General features: G+C 43.6%; 1 protein-coding gene across 3 annotated transcripts in view; it reads right to left on the reverse strand.

Annotated features, from left to right (window-relative positions):
* LOC146752880 (AF4/FMR2 family member 4-like) overlaps positions 1-14,774 on the reverse strand; it is a 36,991-nt gene extending 22,217 nt beyond the window's left edge. For 2 of the 3 annotated variants that reach the window (XM_085531208.1, XM_085531207.1), the window contains exons 1-2: positions 14,665-14,774; positions 3,917-4,043 (exon numbers count right to left, since the gene is read on the reverse strand). In XM_085531208.1, coding sequence (XP_085387334.1) covers positions 3,917-4,039 — 123 coding nt within the window. In that variant the 5' untranslated portion in view covers positions 4,040-4,043; positions 14,665-14,774. Of the gene's footprint in view, positions 1-559; positions 781-3,916; positions 4,044-14,664 lie in introns of those variants that run through there. The other variant, XM_085531209.1, reaches the window with a different exon arrangement.
* Between the last annotated feature and the right edge of the window lie 13,080 nt (positions 14,775-27,854).

Consider the following 27,854-nt stretch of genomic DNA (forward strand, 5'->3'; position numbering starts at 1 on the left):
TTTCCTGTCAACTAAGACAAGTAGGTAAATACTTGATAAAAGTACCTGATAAAATGTAGGTAAAACCAAAAAAAAGACCCTACAGTAATCAAAATACCACATATGCAGAACGACTGCGCTGTGCTGAGCACAAGATGAGTAACTGGGATTGTTCTCATCAATGTACATACCATAAATTCTACAGAAAGTGTCTGCCTCAGTGCTTACCTCAGCCAGCTTCCTATTTCTAAGGCAGTATTCCAGTTAAGGGCACTTTAACGAGGTGTTATGCTTAAATGTGCAACTTCTTCCAAATAACTCACCATCTATTTTGCCTCTGAATACACGTCTCTCAGAAACTCAAAGATTAATAAAGAAATAAACAGAAATATATATTTTTTCAAGTCCAATTTCTTGAGAAAGAAGAAATTAAGAACATTTGGAAGGATGGAAATGCTTTTCACAAAAGCACAGCAGATTGCTGAAGTTAAGTGGAAGACACTTCAACAGGTAAGAAACCATTGCTTGGACTCTGACACAAAATGGTGATTAGAATGGTAGTCAGGTACATAATTCTTACCTGTCCATTTTTGGTTTGGCTGTGGTGAATAGGATCCATTTCCATTTAATATCTGACAACCCAGGTCAGACCTCACTTTTAATTCTCAGAATAAAGTTTCTGGATCACAAGGATCACAAGGGATCGACGCAACTGACTGCTGCCTTCACAACTACTACAGCACGGGACACTGAGCAAACCCAGAGACCAGTGCACCTCTTCAGAGATGTCTGCAGGTCACCGCTCAGGTACACAGACATAACAGCTGTCAGTGACATCACACTCCCTGTTCTATGATGGAAAGATTCCATCCAATAAGAAACAGCTGCATTTCTGAATATATTTTACAAACACACCAGTCCTCCTGCTCTGCATTTTTTGACTGTGAACCCCTGGCTTTAAAGACTTACACAGGATGAAATTACAGAGCGTTAGGTGATGGGATAACATTTTTATCAAGAGTCAGGAATCTGTTTTTCACAGCACCCATAAAACTTTTTATGACCTATTTTCATGAAGTTTTATCTTCTGATTCAAAGACTTCCTGATAATTATAAGATATATTTATAGTAATGCAGACAGGCCCCAGTCAGGATTTTGGGTCCCTGCAAACACTTGCTGCACACAGGGAAAATGATCTTATGCCAGCAATCTTAGACATAAAATCCACCCATCCACCAAAACGAGCCTCATTTTCTACATGTAGGCAAAGTGTACCAGACTTCTGCACACAAGAGAAATGCTGTGAGATGCTGCAGCATATAACTTGTAAATAAATAGAAAGTTAAGGAGAATAAGATTTTCTAGAACAGTGTGGCTTGATTCAAGTAAACCAGCGCTGTGTTCAGCCTTCTGAATTCTGTTCCGGGTCTAGGCTGTACAAGCCTACGGCTCACTAACTTGCTGGAATTTGGAGAAATCCCACTGCCAAGAATGACAGAGGGGAGAAGGCAGAGGAAATTACAGACTTTGGAAACAGAGAATTTGACAAAGTTCCATGGCTAAGATGTACGCACACAAAATAAATAGGCTGGCAGAAAGTTGAAAGGCTCAGGGCAGCCATACATGGAATTTTTTCGCAAACTTTGTGAAGAAACAGAATCCAAGGTTGACAGATTCAGAAAGAAAAACACAGCCTCCCTTTTGTGTTCAGACGTCAACAAGGCTGTGCAATATTATGCAGTTCCTATCTGCAGCACAAAGGCCTTTGTATTTCTGCACACTTTCTTTCCCCCCCTGAATCAAACAGCCTCTGAGAGAAGAACGTAGGCAACACAGGCTGCTGACACCAAAGCTGCCCATAGCTCTGGGCTACCCAGGCAGTGACAGTACCAGGACCATCCAACCTTCTGTCAGCCTGTGGCACTTTGGTGGATGTGCACTTACAACACACAGCCTGGAACATTTGGCCAAAAAGCAACCATGAGTTGTAGTCGGAGCCTTTTGGAAAGCTCCATTCACACACTGCTCTGAATTCTTAAATGTTGAAAAGCTGGATAACTTAAAAAATAGTCTGTCTGTGTGCTTCAAACAAAGAAGTAACTAACAACTCTATTAAAATCTTTGATCAAATTTAAATGCAACTTTGCCCTGTTATCATTTTCTCATTTTATTTCATATGGCCAACAAAGTATCTGTGAAGAAGATTTATCCTTCAGCCTGGGAAGACACAAAAACAGCCAGGACACAGAACTCTAAGAAAAGCATTATTTAAAGCATTGCTTTTTAGGGAGGCAGGTGAAAGGAAGCAAACTAAAATGTCAGCCATATCTATTTATCAAAGACTACCAAGGGCTGAATGAAAGAACTGCCATTAGCAAATAAAAAACCACTTCTATGTGTTCTTCTGCATACAGGCCCCTTTAAAACTGCCCTCTTGATTGCACGTCAAATAGGATTTCCTATACAGAGGAGATTACCACTGTCTTAGCAGAGGCTGAGAAGACACCTGTTCATAGAAAATAATGACTAAATCCCTACAGGCAGAGAAGAGAAGGAAAAAGACCAAAATGCTTTGCAATACTTCATACTTATTTTGACAGTTTACACTTATTTTGATAGAAAGAAAGCCAAATGAAAAGTGTCTATTGATGCCCAATCCATGCTTATTCTCTAAAAAATGAAGCCGTTGTTAAAATCTACACAGTCAATAGAGTTTTTAGTCCCATGCATTAGAAGGTGAAGGAAACAGGCAAGCAGCCACACAAGTGAAAAATACTAATTAAATGGCCTGAAGATCCCTGTATCTTAAACCCCTACAAAGAGTCACAGTGACCCAATTCTCCCCAACCAACCACAGTAATGCAGTTCTTTCCCTCCCTCTGCTCATCTTTTTCTCCCTCAAATTTCCTCTTTCCCCTGAGAGGCAGATGAATTACAGCTGACTTCAAATAAATGGATCAATCACTTCACAAACTCAGTTCTGTTATTTTCTTATATTCCAATTCTCATTCTGGGCAAAGAAAGTGGATTTATTTAATCTGCAGCCAAATTCTAGGCCTTCAGCCAAGTTTCAACAGGGATTTTAAGTAGTACTTCTGTACAGCACCACTTAAATTGACCAAGAATAGTTGAAACACTAACCAGTGCTTCAAAGAATGTATAGGTGAGCTGCATGGAAGACTTTAAGAACTGTAGACATTGTCACCTTAAAGTCTATAATGTATTGGTCAGACAACGCTTTACTTAGCAGTAAAATAACATCAGCTCAACCTCACCACTCAGTTATGTAATTTTTAATTGGTATTTATACTGGAATAACTTGTTGCCAACACAGTTATAGGGGTTCTTTCCTGAAAAACCAGTTGGGGTTTTTTCTGTTGTTTCTTTTTTGCCCTTCAAATCAGTTTTACTGTATCCCAACCAGCTTTAGTTAGCTTCATACTTGTAGGTTTTAGTTATCAGGCACAGCAAACAGAAGGGAAGACAGGAATCAAAAAACTCACAACTTCCCTCCTGAGGGAGAAAAGTCTTCAGCTGCAATGTTTGACCTCCCGCAAACAAAACAGAGATAAGGGAATGGCTTTGTTTTCAAAGTGAGTTTTGAACTGTATAATGAAAACCTTCAATGGTACCACTTAATGACCACTGCAGCAGAAGCAGAAAAAAGGTTTTTTCAAAAAATAAATTATCTTGTCTCATTATCCCTTTCCTCCCTTGAAAATAGTCCCTGCTTCATAAGTATTAGCATAAATCTGCCTATGGAGATGATTAGTAACTAACTGTCCATCCTTAGTTTCAATACTTGCTTAAATGCTGGTTAAGGTGACAACTGGGACCTGAAAAGATTTCAGATATAAACAGATTTGTAGCACATATTTCCCTACAATTTCCACTACAAAACAAAAAAACACATTTGTACAAATGGCAGAAACTCACAACTTTGTACGGTTCAGCAAAGAGAGGAGAGTTGGGTGGAAAGGCTTCTTCACCCTGCTGGATTTCTTGATTTCGCCTTTCCCTTTCTTTCATACGCAGCACATTTCGGTCTTCACGGTTCATGTTGCTGCAAAAAACAACCAACAATTCCCTGGTCACAGAAGGAAAGAGGAGGATGGAAGCACACCCTGTTCTGCAAGAGATCCCAGGTAAGAACCCCCCGCTGACTGCAGCTCCTCAAAACTGAAAAGAAGTTTGTCCAGCTTAAAACATTTCACATTTAGAGCAGCTATAACCTACAATCTGTTCCTGACAGGGACAGTTTATGCACTTAAATAAATAAATCACAGAGTCCTCAGGCAAACAACTGGAAGTTGGAGCCTTCAGCTCTGTTGGCACTGCGATGCAGCAGTCAGGAGTTGTCCAGGCTCCAGGAAATCCAGAAGGATCGGCCCCTCTGGTAGCCCAACAGACAGCACACATTACAGTGCTCTACTGCAAAAATGTAGATCAAAAACATAGAAATCTCACATATTACAAATCTTCCTTGGAAGCCTGGCCTTGCTGCTTGCATTAACAGCAACGTGTCAAATTGCAGAAATGCAAAATCCACAAACAAGTCAGCAATGATTTCCTTTGAGGTTCATAAAGCACCAGGACTTACAGGAGTAAACAAAATAAGGTATAAATAAGGTCTCCAACTCTTTTTTGTACGTGTCATGCTGTACTTTGCATTAAGAGATTTATAAAAGTGGCTTCTTGATCTACAAAATGATGGTAGGTGCATCCAGAACATAAATACTATTCCAATTTAAGTGTAAAATGAAAAAGGTGTCTGCTCAGAAAGTCATTATTTCATATTTTCAGACAGCTGCCTGATTATTAGAAATACAGCATCATAATCCTGCCACAGAGCTCATCTGAAAGCTCTATGAAACCAGCTGTTCCATTCTGGGCACAACTTCCACCTACCACTCAGCTTTTAAAAAAACATTATTTGTGCTTTTCACCTTAAAATCATTTGAGCCTTTCACTGCAGTTTCTTACTCACTTGGCTTCATTTTTTCCTACTGCTCTGCCCACAAGCACATCAAAACCAGAAGAAATCCCCGGTGTAAGTTTAAATGTGTGATGCTTTAGGGTGTGAGTTTGTTGCATTTCCCTGAGATACCTGCACTGTAAGCAAGCTAAAAGCATCAGCATCATCCAACGTGACGCTGACATCGAGCCTAGGAATGTGCTAACTTTTAACGTACATATGAAAATCACTTCTTCTCTAATTGTGCTAAAATCAGTTGAACTCATGCAACTGCAAGTGAATGCAAGTCTGCCAGCTGAGGGAGGGCCCTGCACGCTGCAATGCAGCCAAGCTACAAACTACAACCAATGTTCACAGTGATGGCAGAACGTAAACCTGCCTTGAAAGTTGGAGGTATAAACAGCTTTTTCTTTTTTCCTCCTTCAGATTTCTTGTATATCCAAGACTTAAACAGCAACAAATGTCAGACTTAATCACAGATAGTGACCTGTTAAAGCCAACCATTAGGATCTATGCCATTTTACTATCAAAGGCAAAATGTTTGGCAGGGAACAGAGTATCTACACCTACCTGTGGGTAGTTCATTCAATAAAAAGCACTAAGATAATGAATCATATGCAGCTATCCCTTTAGAAGATAATTACACTTTACAAGTAGAGAGTTACACTTTAACACGAAGATCTTCACTGAGCATCACCTTTCAAAACTGTATCAACATCTGTTGAAAAAAACAAGTGTACCATACAAAGATATAAAAACAAATATAAAGGGAGTTACAGTACTATTTGAGTATAAGCGTAAAAAGGTCAAAAGAGTCAAAACAGTTTAAATCTGCTCTCCACTAAATATCCCAAGACAGACGGAAAATTTGATTTAATATGCTGTTACCCTTTTTTTCCTCCCAGTACATTTCACTTGGGTCTCTCAATATGCATTATGCTACATTTATATTCCTAGTTAAAGAGTCATAACTTCTTCAGAGCGAAGAAGCAGCAAATGCCTGCCATGAATCTGTGCAATGAAGTGCTCCTTAAAAAATCAAAAATGCATGAAATGATCTAGAGCTGAAAGCTGAAAATCATCCATGCCAACCTTCAAAATTACCATTGTGTTTACAAATGTCATAGGAGAATATGATTTTAGTTCCCAGGATTTCCTGTCTTCACAATGAGAAAAATATCTGATATTTAGCCAAGACTTTGTCTTGAGGCTTGTATACAGAGTCATGTCCACAGCATGTGAACATTTGGGTGAACACTTCCAAGGCACAGCACGCATGCCAGTGCAGCTAAGTGCTTCTACCCTGACCTGGCCTCTGTTATCCTGATGAATTTTCATTCAGTGAAATGAAGTAGGATTCTTGGGGTGGGACATCGCAACTGCTTAACTGCACACAAAAACACTCTGTAACAGCATAAAGGAACATGAAGCTGTACTTAACCTTTTTAAGTGGGCTTTTCCTGCAGCCATATTTCTCATAAAGTACAAAGAGGAGAGTAAGCCATACCCTTTATCCTTTTCTGCATGTACAGCACCACACCACCCAAAGCAAAACACTGCTAAATACGTATTAATTCACATGGTAATACAGAGTGAATAAGATGGAAGTACAAAGATAGTAGGACTCTTCTGTTACCTACAGCACTCTGCTAGCTGAGTGTTTTCCTGGGAAACAACCAACTGAATACCTGTAGAAAATTATATTCTGAATCTTTCCTTTTGTGGACCCTCCTTAAATGAATGGAATTTCAGACTTAAACCCTATAAAACTGCAGAATTAAAATTGAAAAACTAGGACCTTAACATTTCTGTGCAAATCAAGATGAATCTGAACATTTGTAAAACATGACCATCTTGGGAAATGAGAAATGTCTTTGGATATTTATTATGCCACAATTTAAAAACATTCTGAAATCTCAGTAGCTTGGGCCTGAGTTAGCTCCCAGTCAGATGGAAAGATTTTGTTTAAAGCTGTAAATCCTTCTAATGGTATTTAACTGTTTGAGTCATTGGAGAATTTCCTGTCGGAGTGACAAAGTGCGTAAATAAAAACTAAAGCATCTGAAATATCAAAGAGATCACAGACACCTTTGGCTTCAGTCTATAGGAAAAAGCTCAATTGCCTCATCTCAGTGCAGCGCCCAGCACACAACATCAGGGCAGAACACCAGACAGAGAAAGCTTTTTTGTGTGTGTTTACACAAACAAACCCAGTAGGGAGTGTAACTGACTAGGATAGTTTTCAAGATCCCTTCACAAAAGCGATCCCAGAAATGCCAAAAAGTGTAGCACATATTTAGTCTGAGACTGAATTGAGGAAAAAGCAATCACTTCTTTCAGGTGAACACTCCAAAGCTAATGGGAATGCCTTTTTATAAACGCCAAGGCAACTTTTAAAGATTGAATATTAGAACTAGAAGTTATTTTTGCTGCTGTAGGTGTCACAGAGTTCTCTCTAGAGCTCACTCCGGGACAGTGGGCACAAACCCGGGGCAGCAGGAACAAAAGCCCCCCCCCTTTTCTCTAGCGGCAGTGCGGCGTGGCCCGGCCCGGCCCGGCCACGTGCGTTTAGGGAGACGGGGAAGGGAAGGGAGATTACGATTAGGTCTAACAAAAAATGAGGGAGAAAAAAAGGTGATCTGAGAACGAATGGCAGTTTAATAACCTAATAATGCTAAACAAACAACAAGAGAGTATCAACAAAGAGAATACCAAGTCCCCAATCTCACCGGTGGAGCTGTGGAAGGCAGGAAGCTCTGACCACGTTGTCTCCTCGCAGGGAGCCGGCCAGCAACCCCCGTCCCCTTCCTCACTTCCCTTCCGGTGCCCCACCCCACATGCCCATTAAGGCAGCCCACAGAAAAAAAAACTTGTCCCCTTTACTCCCATTATTAGCATGGTGTTCTGATGTGGAATACCAACACCAACCAAATTACAAAACCATAACATTCCACCCCTTATTACACAACATCACATCATGCCTAACTTTTATCAACATATAAACAGAACAGTAGTTAACATGCATTACATATGTACATACAGATATATATATATATATATATATATACACACACATGGAATCACAGGCTGCACTCCCCCAGCATCAAATTTCCCTGTGGCACACACTGAACATCCCCATCCTTCTGCATCACCCACCAGGTGCACCCAGGTCCCTGTGCAAAGACAGTTCCACGGAGGGGCCTCCCCTTTCCAGAGGCTGGAAGGACCCAAACCGCTTTTCCCAGCATATTCTTTACATGCACCACAGGAACCTTGTCTCCCTCCACGGTACGCAGGGAGTTGGACTGTGTAGGGCCGTCTCGGTTGGCTGATCCTCGGGTGTTTACCAGCCAGGTGGCTTCTGCTAGATGTTTCTCCCAGTTCTTAAATGTTCCACCACCCATTGCTTTCAGCGTGGTTTTCAGCAAACCGTTGTGGCGCTCGATCTTACCAGCGGCTGGTGCGTGATAGGGGATGTGATAGATCCACTCGATGCCATGTTCTTTGGCCCAAGTGCTCACCAGTGAATTTTTGAAATGAGTCCCATTGTCTGATTCGATCCTCTCTGGGGTGCCATGTCGCCACAAGATTTGTGTCTCTAGGCCTAATATGGTGTTTCTGGCAGTGGCATGGGGTACTGCATATGTCTCAAGCCACCCGGTGGTTACCTCCACCATGGTGAGTACATAATGCTTACCATTACGAGTCTTTGGCAGGGTGATATAATCAATCTGCCATGCCTCCCCATATTTATACTTTTCCCATCGCCCTTCCCCCCAGAGAGGTCTCATCCTCTTGGCCTGTTTGATCATGACACAGGTGTCACAATCATGGATGATCTGCGCAATAGCATCCATAGTTACGTCCACCCCTCGGTCTCTAGCCCACTTATGTATTCCATCTCTGCCAGTCTCTACCAGTGAGGCTTATCTCGGCCTCCAACACAGACAGTTCCTGCGAACCCCCAGTCACCCCATGTATATGTATCCGTTCTGTCCCTTCGAAACCTGAGGGTATCAGAGTGCACTGTGCACCGGTATCCACCAGTGCTTTATATTTTTGTGGTTCTGATGTGCCAGGCCACCGAATCCACACAGTCCAATACACTCTATTATCCCTCTCCCCCCCCTGGCTGAGGGCAGGGCCCCTCTATTGGTTGTCTGCAGCGGTAGAGGCAACCTCAGTAGTGGCTGACCTCTTTTGTAATTTTCTTACCCGTGCTCGCAGTACAAAATTGGGTTCGTCATGCCACTTCTTCATATCCTCTCCATGGTCACGCAGGTAGTTCCACATGGCACCACGTGACATAGGCTCACTGCGGTCCTTCACTCGGACAGGTGTGCGTTTGCGTCTGACAGCTGAGACTGCCACAGGTTCACTGTGGTTCCTTGCCGCAGACCAGCTCTTCTGCATGTTGTCCTGTCTTCTCTCCATTTGGTCCATTCTATCCACCATTTTACAGATGGCTGCGATGGTGGTACGGTGTGGCAGTAGTGAGTATTCGATATTTTGCAGTGAAAGGATGAGCTCAAAAATTTCAGGTCTCCTATCCAGCTCATCATACCTGTTAGAGTTCGTTAATAGTACACTGGAATACTTCCCTGGTGCTGACCGTATGAGTTTCTTGCATATTTCCGGAGTACCGCTCACCTTTTCTGGGTCATGGTAATCCTCTGGGTCCCCAGGGTCAAACGTGGGATCGAACAGCATTTCTGCCACAGCCATTTCTCTCAGGTACTGGATACCTTCCTCAGCTGTACTCCATTTTTCCAGTACAGGCTCCAAATCACTTTTGAGAAGACAGGTTGCCTTTACAGCTGATAGAATCCTCTCCCCGAGATTGGCGACTCCATCGAGACATCTGCTGATCCCTCTATCAATAGATGAGTCTTGAGCAATGTTTCCTAATTGACGAGCCTCATCGCAGCTTAGGGACATGCAGGCGGCCCCATTGTCCCAACACCGGAGCAGCCAAGTGACAAGGCGTTCACCTGGGAGTCGGGCAAACTCCTTTCTCGCACTTTGGATTTCAGTAATTTTCAGAGGTTTACGAGTAGAGGAAGCAGTGACTTTTCCCTCATCATCACTATCTTCTCCGCGTCTGTTAGTCTTCTGGGTTGCCTTTCTCAGTGGTTTTGGGGAGGGTCCCTCACCAGGATCTTCCTCTACTTCCTCCATCCGTTCCAGACGTGAGGGCACACGCTCCCATCTCTGGCCTTCATCGTCACTATCTTCTCCATGTCTGTTAGTCTTCTGAGTTGCCTTCCTTGGTGGTTTTGGGGAGGGTCCCTCGCCCGGATCTTCCTCTACTTCCTCCATCCGTTCCAGACGTGAGGACACACGTTCCCATCTCTGGCCTTCCACTGGGGCGACTGACACTGATGCTGGTGCTTCCTGTGGTCGGCTGGGATTAACTTGTTGCCTTCCCCTTAGGATTTGGATCTCATTCTCGAGACTCTCTATCTTTTTCATAAGCCATTCGTTCTGAGATCCCCCTGATCTCCCACACTCACTCAGGGGTTCTATTAATTTCCCAAGGTCCCTCTGGTGTTCAGGGGTGAGATTACCTGATACTGGGGGTCCCGATGCTTCTGGCCCTTTTCCTGAGTCTCTCTGCACTATTCTTTGCAAGTCTCTCTGCAATTTATAGTAAACTACTACAATCAGAGAGACTAACAACACAGTATTCCAATTGACACCCCAGTCATACTTAAGGAATTCAGAGCATTCGTGAGCCAGTTCAAGCACGGTGCCTGTGATGTTCGTTAGTCTGGAAGGGAGCCAGGCAGATATCTCTATCCCTGCCAGCCATTGGCTTAATAAATCTACCCCTACCCCCAACATCAGGAAGTCCTTAAGCCAGGACCACAGGAACCTAGGGACTATCAGTCCTACATACAGGGCTGCTGAAAAAAACCACCTAATTACTGCCCAAAACATTGCCCTGAGCTCTGCCTGCATCCTCCACCAAAAATGTCACGGAGTTCTCTCTAGAGCTCACTCCGGGACAGTGGGCACAAACCCGGGGCAGCAGGAACAAAAGCCCCCCCCCTTTTCTCTAGCGGCAGTGCGGCGTGGCCCGGCCCGGCCCGGCCACGTGCGTTTAGGGAGACGGGGAAGGGAAGGGAGATTACGATTAGGTCTAACAAAAAATGAGGGAGAAAAAAAGGTGATCTGAGAACGAATGGCAGTTTAATAACCTAATAATGCTAAACAAACAACAAGAGAGTATCAACAAAGAGAATACCAAGTCCCCAATCTCACTGGTGGAGCTGTGGAAGGCAGGAAGCTCTGACCACGTTGTCTCCTCGCAGGGAGCCGGTCCAGCAATGCCGTCCCCTTCCTCACTTCCCTTCCGGTGCCCCACCCCACATGCCCATTAAGGCAGCCCACAGAAAAAAAAACTTGTCCCCTTTACTCCCATTATGAGGCATGGTGTTCTGATGTGGAATACCAACACCAACCAAATTGCAAAACCATAACATAAGGAAACAAACATTTGGGGAATGGCAGAATGGGGTAAAATTTACCGTCACGTCAAGAAAGTTGAAATTTCACTCTCATGTTCTTGGTGTGGTTTCTGCTATAATTATTTGGCCTAATTAAGCTTTTCCCTGACGAAAGCCTAGAAGTATATCACAAGAAGGACCAACTTACCCATGACCTTTTATTTGTCTTACTCAAGCATCTCCTCCTGACCAAAACTGACAATAAAATATTCAGCCAGACTACAGGTTTGAGCAGCTGGGTTGTTTCTAGGATCTCCTGCAATCATAAGCTTGTAACACACACTTGTCTTTTGACTAAGTGTCTTTTACAGTGCAGTAAAACAACAGGTTTTCACATGGCTATTCCTCATTTACCTTGCTCTGAACTCATTCACAAACCATGCGGGATCAGTCCAGGGAGAAGGGGAGGAGAGGGGAAGGGAAAGGGGAAGTCCACTGTCCTCTAAAATCAGGCTTCTTAGCCTAAAGCTCAACAGCAAATAGCAGTCCACTTCCCCACATTGCTAGACTCCGAGCATTTAAAGAACATCAGCTGACCTCATTATGAGCTCTAACATAGCCAAAGGAATTCACATATTCAAATATTCTCTTGAGTGATGAGAAATATGGAGCATAACTTCAGACTTCTGCTGTTAAACTCTCATTTCTATCATCAACCAGGGTAACAGTTCAATGCTGTTTTAGATGGAAGACTCATACTTTAAATAACTCAGCTCATTAAGGCTTGGATTCCCTACTACAATTAGCTAAATTCCAGTTTGGATCATGCTTCACCTTGGATCACTTAGGGATTCAGCCACTTAATGGTACTAACTCAGTTTGTCTACAGAGAAGCTGTTTTCTATAGCAACAATAAGCTGGGATTGCAACTGGATGTCGGGAAAGCACAAATCCCGCAGTTATCCTGCACCAACATCCTCTCCTTCCATCAGAACTGCAAGTTTTTAAACCAGACTCATGCAAGCTTGCATGACACACCTTGTGCAAAACTGTTGGCAGCCATCAGGACAGCCAGTTGCTTCCTGTATAGACACTGTTCCATCAGTTTGGGTTTTTTGCCTCGCTAGAACAACATCCAGTGGTGAAAACTCACACAGCTGAAGCAACCACGCTGATATACCGCAGTCACTGGAGGTGCTCAAGAGGCACGGGTATGTGGCACTGGGGACGTGGTTAGTAAGTACAGTGAGGGTGGGCTGGGTTGGGCTCAGCTATCTCAGTGGTCTTTTCCAGCCTTGGGTGCAACTTGTAAGAGGGAATGAAGCAGCAAACTGCCCAGCACTGAGCTGTATTCTTCCGACATGTGGTATCAATGAAGTGCTGTATTTCCCTATCTTCTCTGGAACTATTATTCATCTAAACTAACTGAAACAGTAAGCCTGAACCTAGATATAAATCAGGATCATAGTCACCCGTGGTTCCTTATATATTCAGAAATACACTCTAGAGGGTAATTCAGTGCATCTAGAAATTAAAGTAGTCTCTGAAGGTCTTTGTATTTTCCAATGTCTGTTGGCCGCAGAAGTATGTGAAGTGATGGACATGGCCCAACGATCAGCACTGACAATCAGCTGCAAGTTAATATCTGCGGGTTGTTTGGCTTGTTTGCTTGTCTGTTTTATTTCCTACAACCATTCAGTTTGGAGAAAAGATGAGCAACTGCCAATAGAAGTGATAAGTGAACATTTTGGGACACAGAAGCAGAATTTTGTGACAACTGTCAGCCCAGAATATGTTGATGATGAAGTTGTCCTAACAGTGCATGCCAGTGATTTGACAAACCCTGCTCGGTATGACACAGTTTGTCTTCAATTTTTGGTATCTTTGATTCCCAGTTGGCTCTTAGGCAAAAAAAAAAAAAGCCACCCAAACAACCTAGTCCTCATCTCATCCTTCCCATCCAGCTGCTGCCTCACAGAAGGGGTAAAATAAAAACTCTCTTGGACTAGCAGAGAGATTTACAATGGAGTAACTTAAGTAAGGATGGGAGACTGAAGGTGTTGGGGAAGACATCCAGGCTTTAGCTACAGGGCATGCATGCAGAATCACAAAACAAAGGCCAGTCAGAGAAATCAGAGCTTCGTCAGAATTAATGGGGTTGTTTCTACATGCCCACCCTATCTGCCAGTGTAAAACCTTCCAATGAAAAAAAAGAAAGCTACAGATGGGTGGGGAGAATTGTTGGTGAAATTATTTGTGATATTTTTTGCTAATAATATGCTTAAAATCCTGGAGCAAGACTTAAAGTTAAGCAACTCACTCTATGTAAGTAGACTTACAGAAGGGAACCATAAAGCTTATGGAAGGGAACTGTCAAGCTAATCCACAGCTAAAACAGAGTAGAGACGAATTGCAGGAGCTTGTTTACTTTGCAGAAGTGTGAGCTTTAACCACTGCTGAGCTCCTAGTACAAAAGTCTGAACCAATGCAACAAACCAACCCGTCCATGTTGTACAAAAGAATGTACTGACACCACCAGAATACAAAATTCAATGGCTAAAAATACCAGCAAAAATCATCCAGCCCTTCTCCATTGCTCCAGGACATGCTCAGCTCTTTGTGACACAGATATTTCACTAACCTTTTCTGAAACCCACCGTGAAGGCTTCAAAGCCCCTCCAAATGACATATCCAGTCATCCAACCATTAAAAGGCTTTTCTGTTGTAGAACTTGCATCTTTGTCATTGCAATTGAAGTCCCTTATTTCTGCACAGAGAACAGATTGTTTGCTTCCACTTTCTAAAAGCCTTTTATATACTCAAAGCCTGCTATCATATTATATATGAGCACCTTCAAAGAGCCAACAGAGTCAATGATTTCATTGGAAGCATCAGATTTTATGACTCGCAGTAAGTGATCACCATAACTCACACTCACATCTCCTGCGTGTAGAGGAGATCCTCCTTGCATCTACAAAGATGCAAGAAGAAAAGAGGCAAAGAAGGGGTAAAATAAATCCCATTTTACATTTGGGATGCTTAATTCCAGCCTTGAAGGCTGATTTGCCCACTTAACAGCTGTGCTCTTCAGAAGCAGTTGTTCCACAGTTATTTAGAGAGAAAGACAGGTTTTGTACTTGGTTGTTAACACAAAGAACAGCATAAACACACAAATGAACTCAGCTTTGCAGTGTTGTAATGGCTGATGAGGGAAGCCAAGGATCCTTCCACACTGTCAGCCTTCATTTCCAGAGACATACCTTTGGGGGTGATGGTAATGCTGCTCTTGTCATCTCTGGACTCACACAAGTACTCTCCCTCATCCTCAGCCCGGATCCCTCTTATTGTCAGGGTTCTTCTGACCCCTTCCTCATCAATCTGGAAACGTTTGCTGGGTTTGATTGCAGCTGCATTCCTGCGCCACACCACCTTCCCTGTGGCATGGCTCACTTCATAGCTTAAAGTGACACTGCCTCCAATCTCAGCATTAACAGCTTCGAGCTTCTTGGTGAACTTCACTGGGATTTCTAAGATGCAGAGGAAAGAAAAGAACTATGAGAATGCACAAGTTAACAAACGTGTTCTACAAAACCAAATGAAAAACCCCATGAACAGACACACTCGGGGATCATGGCAGGCTGAAAGAAATCCAAAAGATAGAAATCTGGAGATATTATCAGCATGGAATTATATTATCATTCTATTTCTGCAATGTAAGAACAGCGCCTTAAAGAGACTTAAAGACTACCTTCCAGTGTCTCTAATCTTCTACCTAATGAGATGTGTGGTGGTTTTTTGCTGCTATTGTCGGTTGGTTGGGATTGTCTCTTATTGCTGGTTTTATTGTTCTGTTTTTTAGCATCAGAGTCTAATTTGCCTGACTACCATTAAAAATCTGTACAGATGGAAGAACCCCAGCAGCCACAGTTGTATTTCATGTCACTGGAGACACAGCCAATGGAATCAGAGATCTGGGAATGTGACACATTCAACCTGTTGACATGACCTGCTAGCAACCACTCCCATGCAGTAACAGCCAAAGGGAGCTGGTGGGGTGCATGCCAGCTGCAGATTTCTCCAGTGTGGGTGTCTGAAGGGACACAAACCCCATTCTACATCCTCCTCATCAGCTCTGACATGCTTAGCAGAGTCAGGAAGAGCTGAGGCTCTGAACACAACCTACCAACTGCTTTAGGAAGAGATAGAAACTGGGTGATGACAGTGAAAAGCAAACACCAGAAAAGAACCCATCATAGTCCCTGAGCTCTCAAGTGGCCAGCAGAGGACAAACTTGGATCTCTGGAGGCAAGAAGGTCTTTTCTGGTCTATGCTGGGGATGCTACAGCAGCTGCAACAGCAATTCAAGCGTAAAGGTTGGAACAGCTTGTAGAATAGACCAATCTTCTTCACTTCATCCTCCCATAAGAAAAGAGCAGCTGTAAAAAAGGACACAACTTGCAGGCTTCTACCTCCTTACCTTTCACTTCTAGAATTCTAAAACTAACTGAGAAGTATTAATACGCTGAGTATGGCCTAAGTAAGGCATATTTTCTATTCATTCTACTCCCAATCTCTTGGCCTCTTCATCTTGTACAACACTTTGCCACAGAACTGGGCAGTTCTGGGACACACAGCAGCAGAGAGGATTGTCTTAATCACCTTCCTCCCTATCTCTTTCTCTGCTCTTCAGAACATCCCATGCCTGCTTTCAGCTTCTGCTCACTGACACAGATCAGGTGATGAGGCATGCAAAGATGAACAAAATCTATATAGAAGTTCCTTAGTCAAAAATATTCCACAGCCACATTTTCACCTCGCTACCACTACATTAAAAAGGAGAATCCAATTAGTGGTGTGGGTCATTGATGTTGTTCCAGGGGGAATTGTGGCTGTTCATGCCCACAGTGTAGAAGACAGACAGTCTTCCTCTAAGCCACATAAACAGCTGCTTAGTGTTCCCAAAGCGAATATCAGCTCTTCTGTTGAAACAAAGTGTCAAATCTAGGCAAGAAAGAACCTAGGAACTGAAGGAACCAAGAGGGTCCTTGAACACCAGTCCCATGGTTGCAAGTCACTATGCAAACATATTGAACCCAAAAGAACATCTGTCCTGCAGGCAACCAAAACCTGAGTTCCTTTTACTTAAGACCCACTGTGAAACATCAGAACACATAAACATGTGATAGTCAAACCACTGGCTGCCTTTTCATGACACAGAACAGTATTCCTGGCTTCCTGATGGAAGGTTGGGAACATGCAGCCAAAGGGACAGGATCAAAGGCCTCCCTGAAATCTAGAAAGATTACATCCTTTTCCTTCATACACTGAGTCGGTGGCCTTATCATAGAACAAGATTTGATGACCAAGACTGGTTGCACACACGCTCCCTCACCGATGTTTAGGCCACCAGACTGTTTACCCAGGCAGAGCTTCAGCACACAGAGGCATTTTGACCAGAACCTTGTGCTGAGCTCTAAAACTTACCCCCAGGCTTCCTGACTGTGTGGTACTGGCACGTCCTGTTTGGGATGGAATTCTCAAGGGAATGTGCTTGTCACGAGCCTTCTTAGACTGAAGCAAGAGATAGGTTGCCACAACTGGTCGTAATTCTGCTAGAAAACAAGAGGATGTAGATCTCTTCAGAAACATTGTCAGTACAAAGACAATTTCTGCATGTCTGCCATATTTTCCCCTTGATGTGCAACCTTCACGTCTGATCACATTAGGGTAGTTTCAGGCCTCAGCTGATTCACACAATATGTAAGAGATAAAGAAGCAGACTATTCTCGTTTTTGCTTGAAAGTTAGTGTATTGTACAATTGCTGGAAGTGAAATCTAAAGCTGGTGCCAGAATCTCTCTACTGAAGTGAATGGCAAAGCTCCTACTAATTCAGTTTGCACAGCATTTCAGCTGGACTCCCATTTCTGGGGCCAAGTTTCAGCCCAGCTCCAAGGAGCATCGACATTCAGCTGGATTTTCAGCAGCTTTTTGACTACTATGAGAACCGTGGGTACAATGCTTGAGAGACTCAGTGTAGTATAATAAGCTTGAATTACTTATCAGGCATTAGAAGTCCTTTGAATTAAGACTGTGATAATATCACAGACTTGAACTGAAGAACTTTTTCCCCTTGTAGGTCGATCGTTCTCTTTATTCCCTGTACCTAAAAAAGAAGTAACAGTGACTCCACAATTGATCTTGCCTAGATAAAACTTACATTTTACATCTAGTCTTACTAAGGTTATATGGAAATCTTAACAATCCTTCAAATTCTACCACTTTCTATTTAACAGAAAGACAACTCAATTTCAAGAGACAACTTTCAGATTCAGGTTAAAGCCAGAGTACCCATCATGTTTTAAATCTCTTCTACAGCTTGGAATGTCATTATTGACATTTATACAGCATCTCTAGAAGCACTCAGTTCAGCTTTTCTCATTTATTTTCTAAAGTTACTGGAATTAATTTATTTCCTGAAGTATTTGTGAACTGTAATTCCCCAAATTTGCTTGGTTGTCCTACCTGATGTGTTGATATTTTCCACCTATCAGTGAATCATTTCAAAGCAGGGAGTTAAGCCAGCATGTGACATCTGCTGTTCATCCATCAGTTTCTGTTTTGAGTCTGCCTGGACTTCCAGAGATTCATAAGGATTTCAGCATGGTAAAAAAATAACAAAAAGGCTGAGAAAACACAATTAAAGGAGAAAAAAGGAATAAATGTGAACTTCAGAAATGCAGTTATTAGGTAGACTATGAAGTTCTGCAGTGGTAACTTACCTCTGAAAGGTGTGAAATATTTCATGTTTGAGAATAAGTGAGTGTTAGAGTCTGTTAATACAGTAAGGTTATTTACTGTAGGAGTGGGCTTAAATACAGAGAATTACTGACATACGTTTATTACCTCTGACGTTAATGCTGATCTACTCTCTCTTCTCTTGTTGTGAAACACAGAAAGCTGTTACACAGTCTTCATCAAGGTGTCCCAGCTGCAAGAATAAGACCTATACTGAGGAAACAGCTTTCAAGTCATCTCACAGCCCAATCTCACCGTGGTAGTGTTCTGCTGTGCAGCAGTCAATAATTAGCCATGATTTCAGATTCTTTTTTAAATAGTGTTATGGCTACATATTACAAGGAGTAAACAGAAAGAGTCGTCCAACTTCAGCAACTAGTCCCTCTGTGGCAACAGGTCCTGAGTTCTGAATTCAAGTACAAAAGCCTGTCAGCAGATGAGACCTTTTACTAGAGCAGAAGTGACGCTTCTATCTCTTCTTGATTCCTAGTTCCATGGCGTGCACAGCATGCTGTGCTGCATGCACAGCACAGCTGTTCTTCAGAGCAACAGTGGCACCCAGTGACCAACAGCAGACATTGTCTGCAAATACACAGCAACTTCCCAGGATCTGCAGCAACAATCTCCCCACACACTCCACTGCACACAGACACTATGACCCTGATTAGACTCAAGCAGCAGACTGAAAACAAGTCAGAGTTTTAGATTCCAGGATATTTCAGGACCTATCATGTGTGAAATTCAGTTACACAACAGTGATTAGGTGCCTGCGTTTCAAGCAACTTTCAGATCACGGCCATGTAAAATAAAACAAATTCAGTGCAGAAATAGCAAGCTTGTACCTTAATACCTATAGGATTATCCATGTTATAGTGCATTCTGATTGAGTTCTAAAACTTTCTCATCCTAGATCACTTCAACAAGTTCCACCAGTTCAAGCAATGCAGTTCTGAGATCCTGTGTATGTCAGGCAGATAGAATTGAACAGTGCAGGAATAATCTCTGACAGCTTTAAGAGCTCCATTCTGCTTACAAACTCTCAGTCCAAAACTATTCACAGTTTTAAGGCAATGAACACCTGAAGCAGTTGGATCATCTGCCATTTGCCACATTCTGCTTCTTGGCATCACGATTAGCACAAAGGGTTTTCTGCTGTCCTGCAGAGATTGTGTGGACAAAGTCCTGCTTACAAATGGACCAAGTTTCAGTGTACAGCAGAGTTTGTACCAGACTAAAAAGCCAGTTCATTCAATTCATGTGCTCAGGTTGTTATGCACTCCGAAAGGAAACAGAACTAACTGTTGGATTCTGAAGGCAATCTGTGGGTTCCTACATTACCTCCTGATTCTGGAAGAGGAAATTCTAATAGCAAATGCAGAACTTTGATCTTTGTAGACATGAGAAGAGCTGGCATTTAGGAACATTCATTTCAGGGAAATCAAATGATGTGTCTATATTTTTACTACAGATAGTATAGGGAGCAGCCAGTTGAAGAACCAGATACAAAAAATCCAGCCCATTGGCAGGAAAATACTTCTCCTTAAATTCTGTATGCTATCATGGTACAGAATTAGGCTACAGTGCCACATAGGCCAACCAAGCGTAGAACCAAATCCACAAAATACTGGTAGACAAAGCAGCAAAAACAGGGACAATATTCAGCAGACAGGCCTTTCTACCCACAGCTCAGCATGTTCTGCCATCCGAAAAGCAAGGCCTCTTGTCAAGCTCAGCTATTTCCCTTCTCAGTGTATTCTAGCACCACTGATGCCCACTGGTATCCTCCTGTAGAGTGCCATCATATTGTCATCATCCAAAGGAAAAACCCACACAGCAGAGCATACAGCAGTACACCCATGCTCCAAATATCCGCCTGAAAAACAAAAAGACAAGCTTACACACCTGAAGCACCTCAAATGGCTTCCTGACAGACTGGATTGTCTGCCCTTGCCAAAGCCCACATATAGCCCATGAAAAGCTGGCTCTTTCCCTCAGGAAATAAAACCTTATCGTCCCAGAGAAAGCATATAACCCTCATTCAATTGCCCTTCCACTCAGCTTAGAGCACGACTAAAACCAGCACCTTCACCTTAGCTCATCACACTGCTGCAGTTCCTTTTACAAGGATTTCACTGGCAAAAATGAAATCAAAGCCGTCACAAGGGATTTAGCACAGTTACGTGTTACTGGCTACGAGAGCTGTCAGCACAGTCACCTGTCTGGCTTTGCTGCTGTTCTATTTATGTATAGGCACAACAAGGTTCAGACACCTCACAGTGCAATTCTCACTTTGACTGTAAAGAAAAAGGAGGCTTGAAAAGCAGTGTGTGGAAAACAAAGAAACAAGAATTAGAACAACAGTGGGGCCATGGCACTTGTAGGAATTGCTCCGCCTTTAACAGCAGAGCGATTCAAGAAGTACGAGGGCATCCCAAACCAGACCAGTTTGGACAGATTAACAACTTGTCATGGTTTTGTAATTTTGCTATCAGTATCAGTATTCCACATCATAACATCATGTAAAGTATGGATACTTCTATTGAATGTGCAGTCCACAGAAGAAGACTACATATCCCATAGAACAACAGGGTTAATGATAAGTCACGGGACCAGGACGCTGTATAATCTCGTTCCCAGGCTGGAGTGCCCTGCTTCTTCTCTCGAACTTCTTGGAGAGTGGGAAGCGTTCCAGCCGTGTCGCCTAGAGTTCACAGTAGGCCTCTCGGTTTTCGGGGACTCTCTCTCTCTGTTTCGTTCAATTTGTTAGCCTCAATTATATTATATTGTGTTATCTTGTATTTCGGTATCATATTTAGTAAAATAAGTTTTTCCTCCTTAGATTGTCGCTGTTTTATCCCACTCCCTTTTTTCCCCTCCTTTCCGGGCCCCGGGAGGGGGGCCCACGGGGTGGCTTCCCCTGTCACGGGCATAGGTAAATCTAAGTAACCCGTGACAGATTTTTTGGTGGAGAATGCAGGCATAGAGCTTTTTAGCTTTTAGAACAACTCTCTCTTTACTCTTAAAGAGTTTCGTTAGGGGAGTGTTATCTTTTCGTAGCTGCTCACTGAGAACGTGACCTTGAAATACCAGACAAATTGTCAACATTAAGGGCTGCTGTACATTCTCAGCACTGCTATCTAACTTTTGTGTAGAAAACAAAGGGATTTCTTTCTCCCTTAGAGCAAAGCTAGCTAGCTCTGACTTTTACAGAGCCTGCCAGCTATGAATCCACTCTTCATCCCAGTTGCTCTGTTTAAGGGATTGAAAGCAATTATGATCTTCTTAAAGTATTGGTCAACTATTAACACCATAATTTGGTGTTGTGGAATTGTGCAGGTATATAGCCTAATAAGGTGGATACTGATGGAGACACCTGCCTGGTACTTTTATGAGATGTGGTATGGTCAGAATTTTGGCACCTACATCCCAGATGGAATTGTGAATCTTACAAACACTTGCATCCCAGATGGAATTGCGAATCTTACAAGTACTTGCATCCCAGATGGAACAGGCAATTTTACAAACACCACCATGTTTAATTCATTGTACAGGCTAAAAAAACCCTTTTTATTTAGGTTGTACTCTCAGATTTCCACACGCCTTTCAATAACTGAGATAGGGTTCATACTTGCATCCATGTTATCACTATTAATGAATGCATATATGTTCCTATGCATTCGTTCTATGCGGAAGTCTCCTCCAGAACCAGAGAATGATGACTGGCAGGGAATATGGAAAGGTTTAGGAAAAGTCTTAGAAGCATGGGGACCCGCAGTGTCATGGGATTTCACTCTTGAACACCTAAGGGACCCTAAGAAATTAAGTGAGTATTTGGGTCAGAGATCTAAGGAGGTAAACCTTATGTGGGGTTTGGCTTATGCATACCGTGCTTTGTATCATACTATTCTGGAGAGAGAGAGTTTCCGATCTGAGATTCAAGCCCAAGTTAATTCTGATCAGTCACAGGAGGCATCAGTAGCAATATCAGTTGCCCCTGTGGAAGGCAAGAAATGGAAACGGGTGTCCACGCGTCTAGAACGAAAAGAAGGAGAAGCACAGGGGGGGGCTGCAGAAGACCCAGGTGCCGGGCATGGAGCAGTACCGAAAAAAGCAAAGGCAAAAACCAAGAGGCATGAAGAAGAGACTGATGATGAGGAGGAAATCACCTATTGTCGACCTCTGAAGCTGACTGAAATCCAAGGCTCAAGAAAGGAGTTCACACGGCGTCAAGATGAAGGTATCCTTGCTTGGTTGCTTCGCTGCTGGGACAACGGGGCCAACAGCTTGTCTCTAGATGGTAATGAAGCTCGCCAACTAGGAAACATTGCCCAAGATGCAGGTATCGACAGAGGGATTAGCAGATGTTCGGATGGAGCTGCCACTCTCTGGTTGCGGCTGTTAGAAGCCGTGAGAGAAAGGTACCCCTATAAGGATGCTTTGAAGCCTAAATTTGATAGTTGGAATACCGTCCAAAAAGGCATTCAGCGCCTGAGGGAATTGGCCATGGCGAAAATGTTGTACAGCCCTGATCCAAGCGAACTTGACCCTGAGAGAGTGAGGGCCGATCCTGACATGTGGCAGAAAATCACAAGTACAGCACCAGAGAGAATGGCACAGTCATTGGTAACAGGTTCTAAAGGGTTCGTGGACAGATGGCCCCGAGTTGTTGAGCTGATTATAATGCTTCAAACCACCGATCAGCAGCTCCCTCAACTGCATGCCGCAGTTTCTGCCATCTCACGGCTAGAAAACCGAGTAGATGAAATGTGCAAGAAATTGTTTCCATCAACTAATTGTAATGATGATCCCGTAATAGTATCAGAAACAACTGATGAAGGTCAATCCTCATACGGGCCACCAGGTCTAATGAAGGATCTGATCAAAGTATTCCAGTCCTACTCCTCACCTGCATCATCAAAAGTCTCAGCTGTTAAACGCACACGCTTCCCAGCTCGAGCAAAGAACAACAGTACGATTGCACCGCGTGTTTCCATGTGGCGCTACCTACGTGACCGTGGAGAAGACATGAGGAAGTGGCATGATCAGCCCACGTCTGCACTACGAGCACGGGTGAAAGAACTACTAGACATACCAACCACCAGTGGAGTTGCTCCAGTCATCACAGGTAACCAATAGAGGGGCCCTGCCCTCAGTCAGGGGAGGGAAAGGGATAATAGAGTTTATTGGACTGTGTGGATTCGATGGCCTGGCACATCAGAACCACAGGAATATAAGGCGCTGGTGGATACCGGTGCACAGTGCACCCTAATGCCCTCCAGTCATGAAGGGACAGAATCAATCCATATTTCTGGAGTGACTGGGGGCTCTCAAGAATTGACTGTGCTGGAGGCTGAAATAAGCCTCACTGGCAAAGACTGGCAAAAACATCCTATTGTGACTGGCCCAGGGGCTCCATGTATACTGGGTATTGATTACCTCAGAAGGGGGCATTTCAAGGATCCTAAGGGGTATCGATGGGCCTTTGGGATAGCTGCTGTAGATATGGACAACATTAAGCAGCTGTCTGTTTTGCCTGGCCTGTCAGAGGACCCGTCTGTTGTGGGGCTGCTACGAGTAAAAGAGCAGCAGGTACCGATTGCTACAAAGACAGTGCACAGACGGCAGTATCGCACCAACAGGGATTCCTTGCTCCCCATTCATGATTTGATTCGCCAGTTGGAGAATCAGGGAGTGATCAGTAAAACTCACTCACCTTTTAACAGTCCCATATGGCCAGTGCGTAAAGCCAGTGGAGAATGGAGGCTGACAGTAGACTACCGTGGCCTGAATGAGGTCACACCCCCATTGAGCGCTGCTGTGCCGGACATGTTGGAACTCCAGTACGAGCTGGAGTCAAAAGCAGCCAAATGGTATGCCACCATTGACATTGCCAATGCCTTCTTCTCTATTCCTTTGGCTGCAGAATGTAAGCCACAGTTTGCCTTCACCTGGAGGGGCATTCAGTATACTTGGAACCGTTTGCCCCAGGGGTGGAAACACAGCCCAACCATTTGCCATGGGTTGGTCCAGACTGTACTGGAACAAGGTGGTGCTCCTGAACACCTGCAGTACATTGATGACATTGTTGTGTGGGGTGATACAGCAGAAGAGGTTTTTACAAAAGGAGAGCAGATCATCCAAATTCTTTTACAAGCCGGCTTTGCTATTAAGCGAAGCAAAGTAAAAGGACCTGCCCAGGAAATTCAGTTCTTAGGTATAAGGTGGCAGGATGGACGTCGTCACATCCCAACAGATGTGATCGACAAAATCACTGCCATGTCTCCACCAACTAGCAAGAAAGAGACACAATCTTTCCTGGGTGCAGTAGGCTTTTGGAGGATGCACATTCCAAACTACAGCCTCATTGTAAGCCCCCTTTATCAGGTGACGCGGAAGAAGAACGATTTTGCATGGGGCCCTGAGCAGCAGCAGGCTTTTGAACAGATTAAACAAGAGATAGCCCGAGCTGTAGCACTGGGGCCAGTACGGACTGGACAGGATGTAAAGAACATCCTCTATACTGCTGCTGGAGAGAAAGGCCCCACTTGGAGTTTGTGGCAAAGAGCCTCAGGAGAGACCCGAGGCCGACCCCTGGGATTCTGGAGTCGATCATATAAGGGGTCTGAAGAGTGCTACACTCCAACTGAGAAGGAGATCTTAGCCGCGTATGAGGGGGTTCGGGCTGCTTCCGAAGTAGTCGGGACTGAAACACAGCTCCTTTTGGCACCTCGACTGCCAGTGCTGAACTGGATGTTCAAAGGACAGGTTCCCTCCACTCATCATGCTACCGATGTCACCTGGAGCAAGTGGATTACGCTGATTACACAGCGAGCGCGAATGGGAAACCTCAATCGTCCAGGAATCCTAGAGGTAATCATGGACTGGCCTGAAGATAAAAGGTTTGGAACATCACCAGCAGAAGAGATATCACGTGCTAAAGAGGCCCCACCATACAACGAATTACCAGAAAATGAAAAGAAATATGCCCTATTCACAGACGGATCATGTCGCATTGTAGGGAAGCATCGCAAATGGAAAGCTGCTGTGTGGAGCCCCACACGACAGGTTGCAGAGGCCACCGAAGGTAAGGGAGAATCAAGTCAGTTTGCAGAGGTAAAAGCTGTCCAGCTGGCCTTAGATGTTGCTGAACGGGAGAGGTGGCCAATGCTGTATCTTTATACTGACTCATGGATGGTGGCAAATGCCTTATGGGGGTGGTTACAGAGGTGGGAACAAAACAACTGGCAACGGAAGGGTAAATCTGTTTGGGCCGCTGAATTATGGAAGGACATTGCTGCCCGAACAAAGAATATGGTTGTAAAGGTGCGTCATGTGGATGCACATGTGCCCAAAAGTCGGGCTACTGAAGAACAACAAAACAACCATCAGGTAGATAAAGCTGCCAAAATTGAGGTGGCTCAAATTGACTTGGACTGGCAGAATAAGGGTGAATTATTTCTAGCTCGATGGGCTCATGAGACCTCAGGTCATCAAGGAAGAGACGCGACATATAAGTGGGCCAGAGACCGAGGGGTGGACTTAACCATGGACGCTATTGCGCAGATTATTCATGATTGTGAAACATGTGCCATAATTAAACAAGCCAAAAGGATGAAACCTCTCTGGGAGGAAGGGCGGTGGCAAAAGTATAAATATGGGGAGGCATGGCAGGTTGATTATATCACCTTGCCACGATCTCGCAGTGGTAAGTGTTATGTACTCACCATGGTAGAGGCAACCACTGGGTGGCTTGAAACATACGCAGTACCCCATGCTACTGCTCGAAACACCATATTAGGTCTTGAGAAACAAGTCCTGTGGCGACATGGCACCCCAGAAAGAATTGAATCTGATAATGGGACACATTTTAAAAATTCCCTTATAAATACTTGGGCCAAAGATCATGGCATTGAGTGGATTTATCATATTCCCTACCATGCACCAGCTTCTGGTAAAATTGAACGATATAATGGGTTGTTGAAAACTATGTTGAAAGCAATGGGTGGCGGAACATTTAAGCACTGGGAGAAGAATCTGGCAGAAGCCACTTGGTTGGTGAATACTAGAGGATCTGTCAATCGTGATGGTCCTAGTCAATCTAGCCCCCTACACACTGTAGAAGGAGATAAGGTCCCTGTTGTACATGTAAAGAACATGTTGGGAAAAGCTGTTTGGGTCCTTCCAGCTTCTGGAAAGGGCAAACCTATCCGTGGAACTGTCTTTGCCCAGGGACCTGGGTGCACTTGGTGGGTAATGCAGAAGGATGGGGATGTTCAATGTGTGCCACAAGGGAATTTGATGCTGGGGGAGTGCAGTCAATAATTTTATGTATTTATATGTATATATGTTTGCATGTGTAGTGTATTTTAGTTATTATAGTTGTACATTTAGTTATGTTACATGTAATTCTACTGTTTAGCTATCATAATTTTACATACGTGTATATATATGTATATATATATTTACCATGATGTAATAATGTATAATAAGGGGTGGAATGTCATGGTTTTGTAATTTTGCTATCAGTATCAGTATTCCACATCATAACATCATGTAAAGTATGGATACTTCTATTGAATGTGCAGTCCACAGAAGAAGACTACATATCCCATAGAACAACAGGGTTAATGATAAGTCACGGGACCAGGACGCTGTATAATCTCGTTCCCAGGCTGGAGTGCCCTGCTTCTTCTCTCGAACTTCTTGGAGAGTGGGAAGCGTTCCAGCCGTGTCGCCTAGAGTTCACAGTAGGCCTCTCGGTTTTCGGGGACTCTCTCTCTCTGTTTCGTTCAATTTGTTAGCCTCAATTATATTATATTGTGTTATCTTGTATTTCGGTATCATATTTAGTAAAATAAGTTTTTCCTCCTTAGATTGTCGCTGTTTTATCCCACTCCCTTTTTTCCCCTCCTTTCCGGGCCCCGGGAGGGGGGCCCACGGGGTGGCTTCCCCTGTCACGGGCATAGGTAAATCTAAGTAACCCGTGACACAACTGCAAGTAGTGGGTTCCAAAATTCCAGACATGAAATCAAAGCTGGAAAAACTCTTTGCATTTACATCTCTCAATTTTTAGTACATTGTGCATTACAACGGAAACAATTCTTCACATACAACTTGGAAGCTAAAGACAAGTCTGACAAAACAGACTGCACAGAAATGATGGATAATGAACAGAGCAAATTGCTCTTTCAAAAACTTAGTAATAGAAAGAGATCTCTGAAGTTGCTGTTCTGTAGAGCACCAAAGCAGTCACTTGAGGCAGTTCAGGATTAGCCTGAGACAAACCAGCCAGCTGTGTGAACTGAGACCAATTGCACTTTTCTAGTCTGTGGCCACTGACAGCTTCTGAGAGCTACCAAGCAATGCAACCTAGCAGAATTCAGAAGGGAAACCAAGAGAGCCTACCTGAGCTCCACTGCCTTGAAATGCTCTGTGGAGAGGGAAGGGAAAGAGGGGAAAACAAACACCGCTCTACATCCCTTTGAGCCAATATACGCTTTGCCCTGGATTAGCTCTGGTCCTGCATAAGCTGGGCTTCCACAGCATGTGTTCAGGTGGTAATAAAGGCCTGCCTGGAATAACACAAAAAATAGAGAGAAATGTTTGCTTTAACAGAGTTTATGTCTTCTGATCATAACACTTCAGAAGCCTCAG

Source organism: Coturnix japonica, unplaced genomic scaffold (genome assembly GCF_054131305.1).
Source record: "Coturnix japonica strain WE unplaced genomic scaffold, WE-NBRP24 Scf040, whole genome shotgun sequence".
Classification (NCBI taxonomy): Eukaryota; Metazoa; Chordata; class Aves; order Galliformes; family Phasianidae; genus Coturnix; species Coturnix japonica.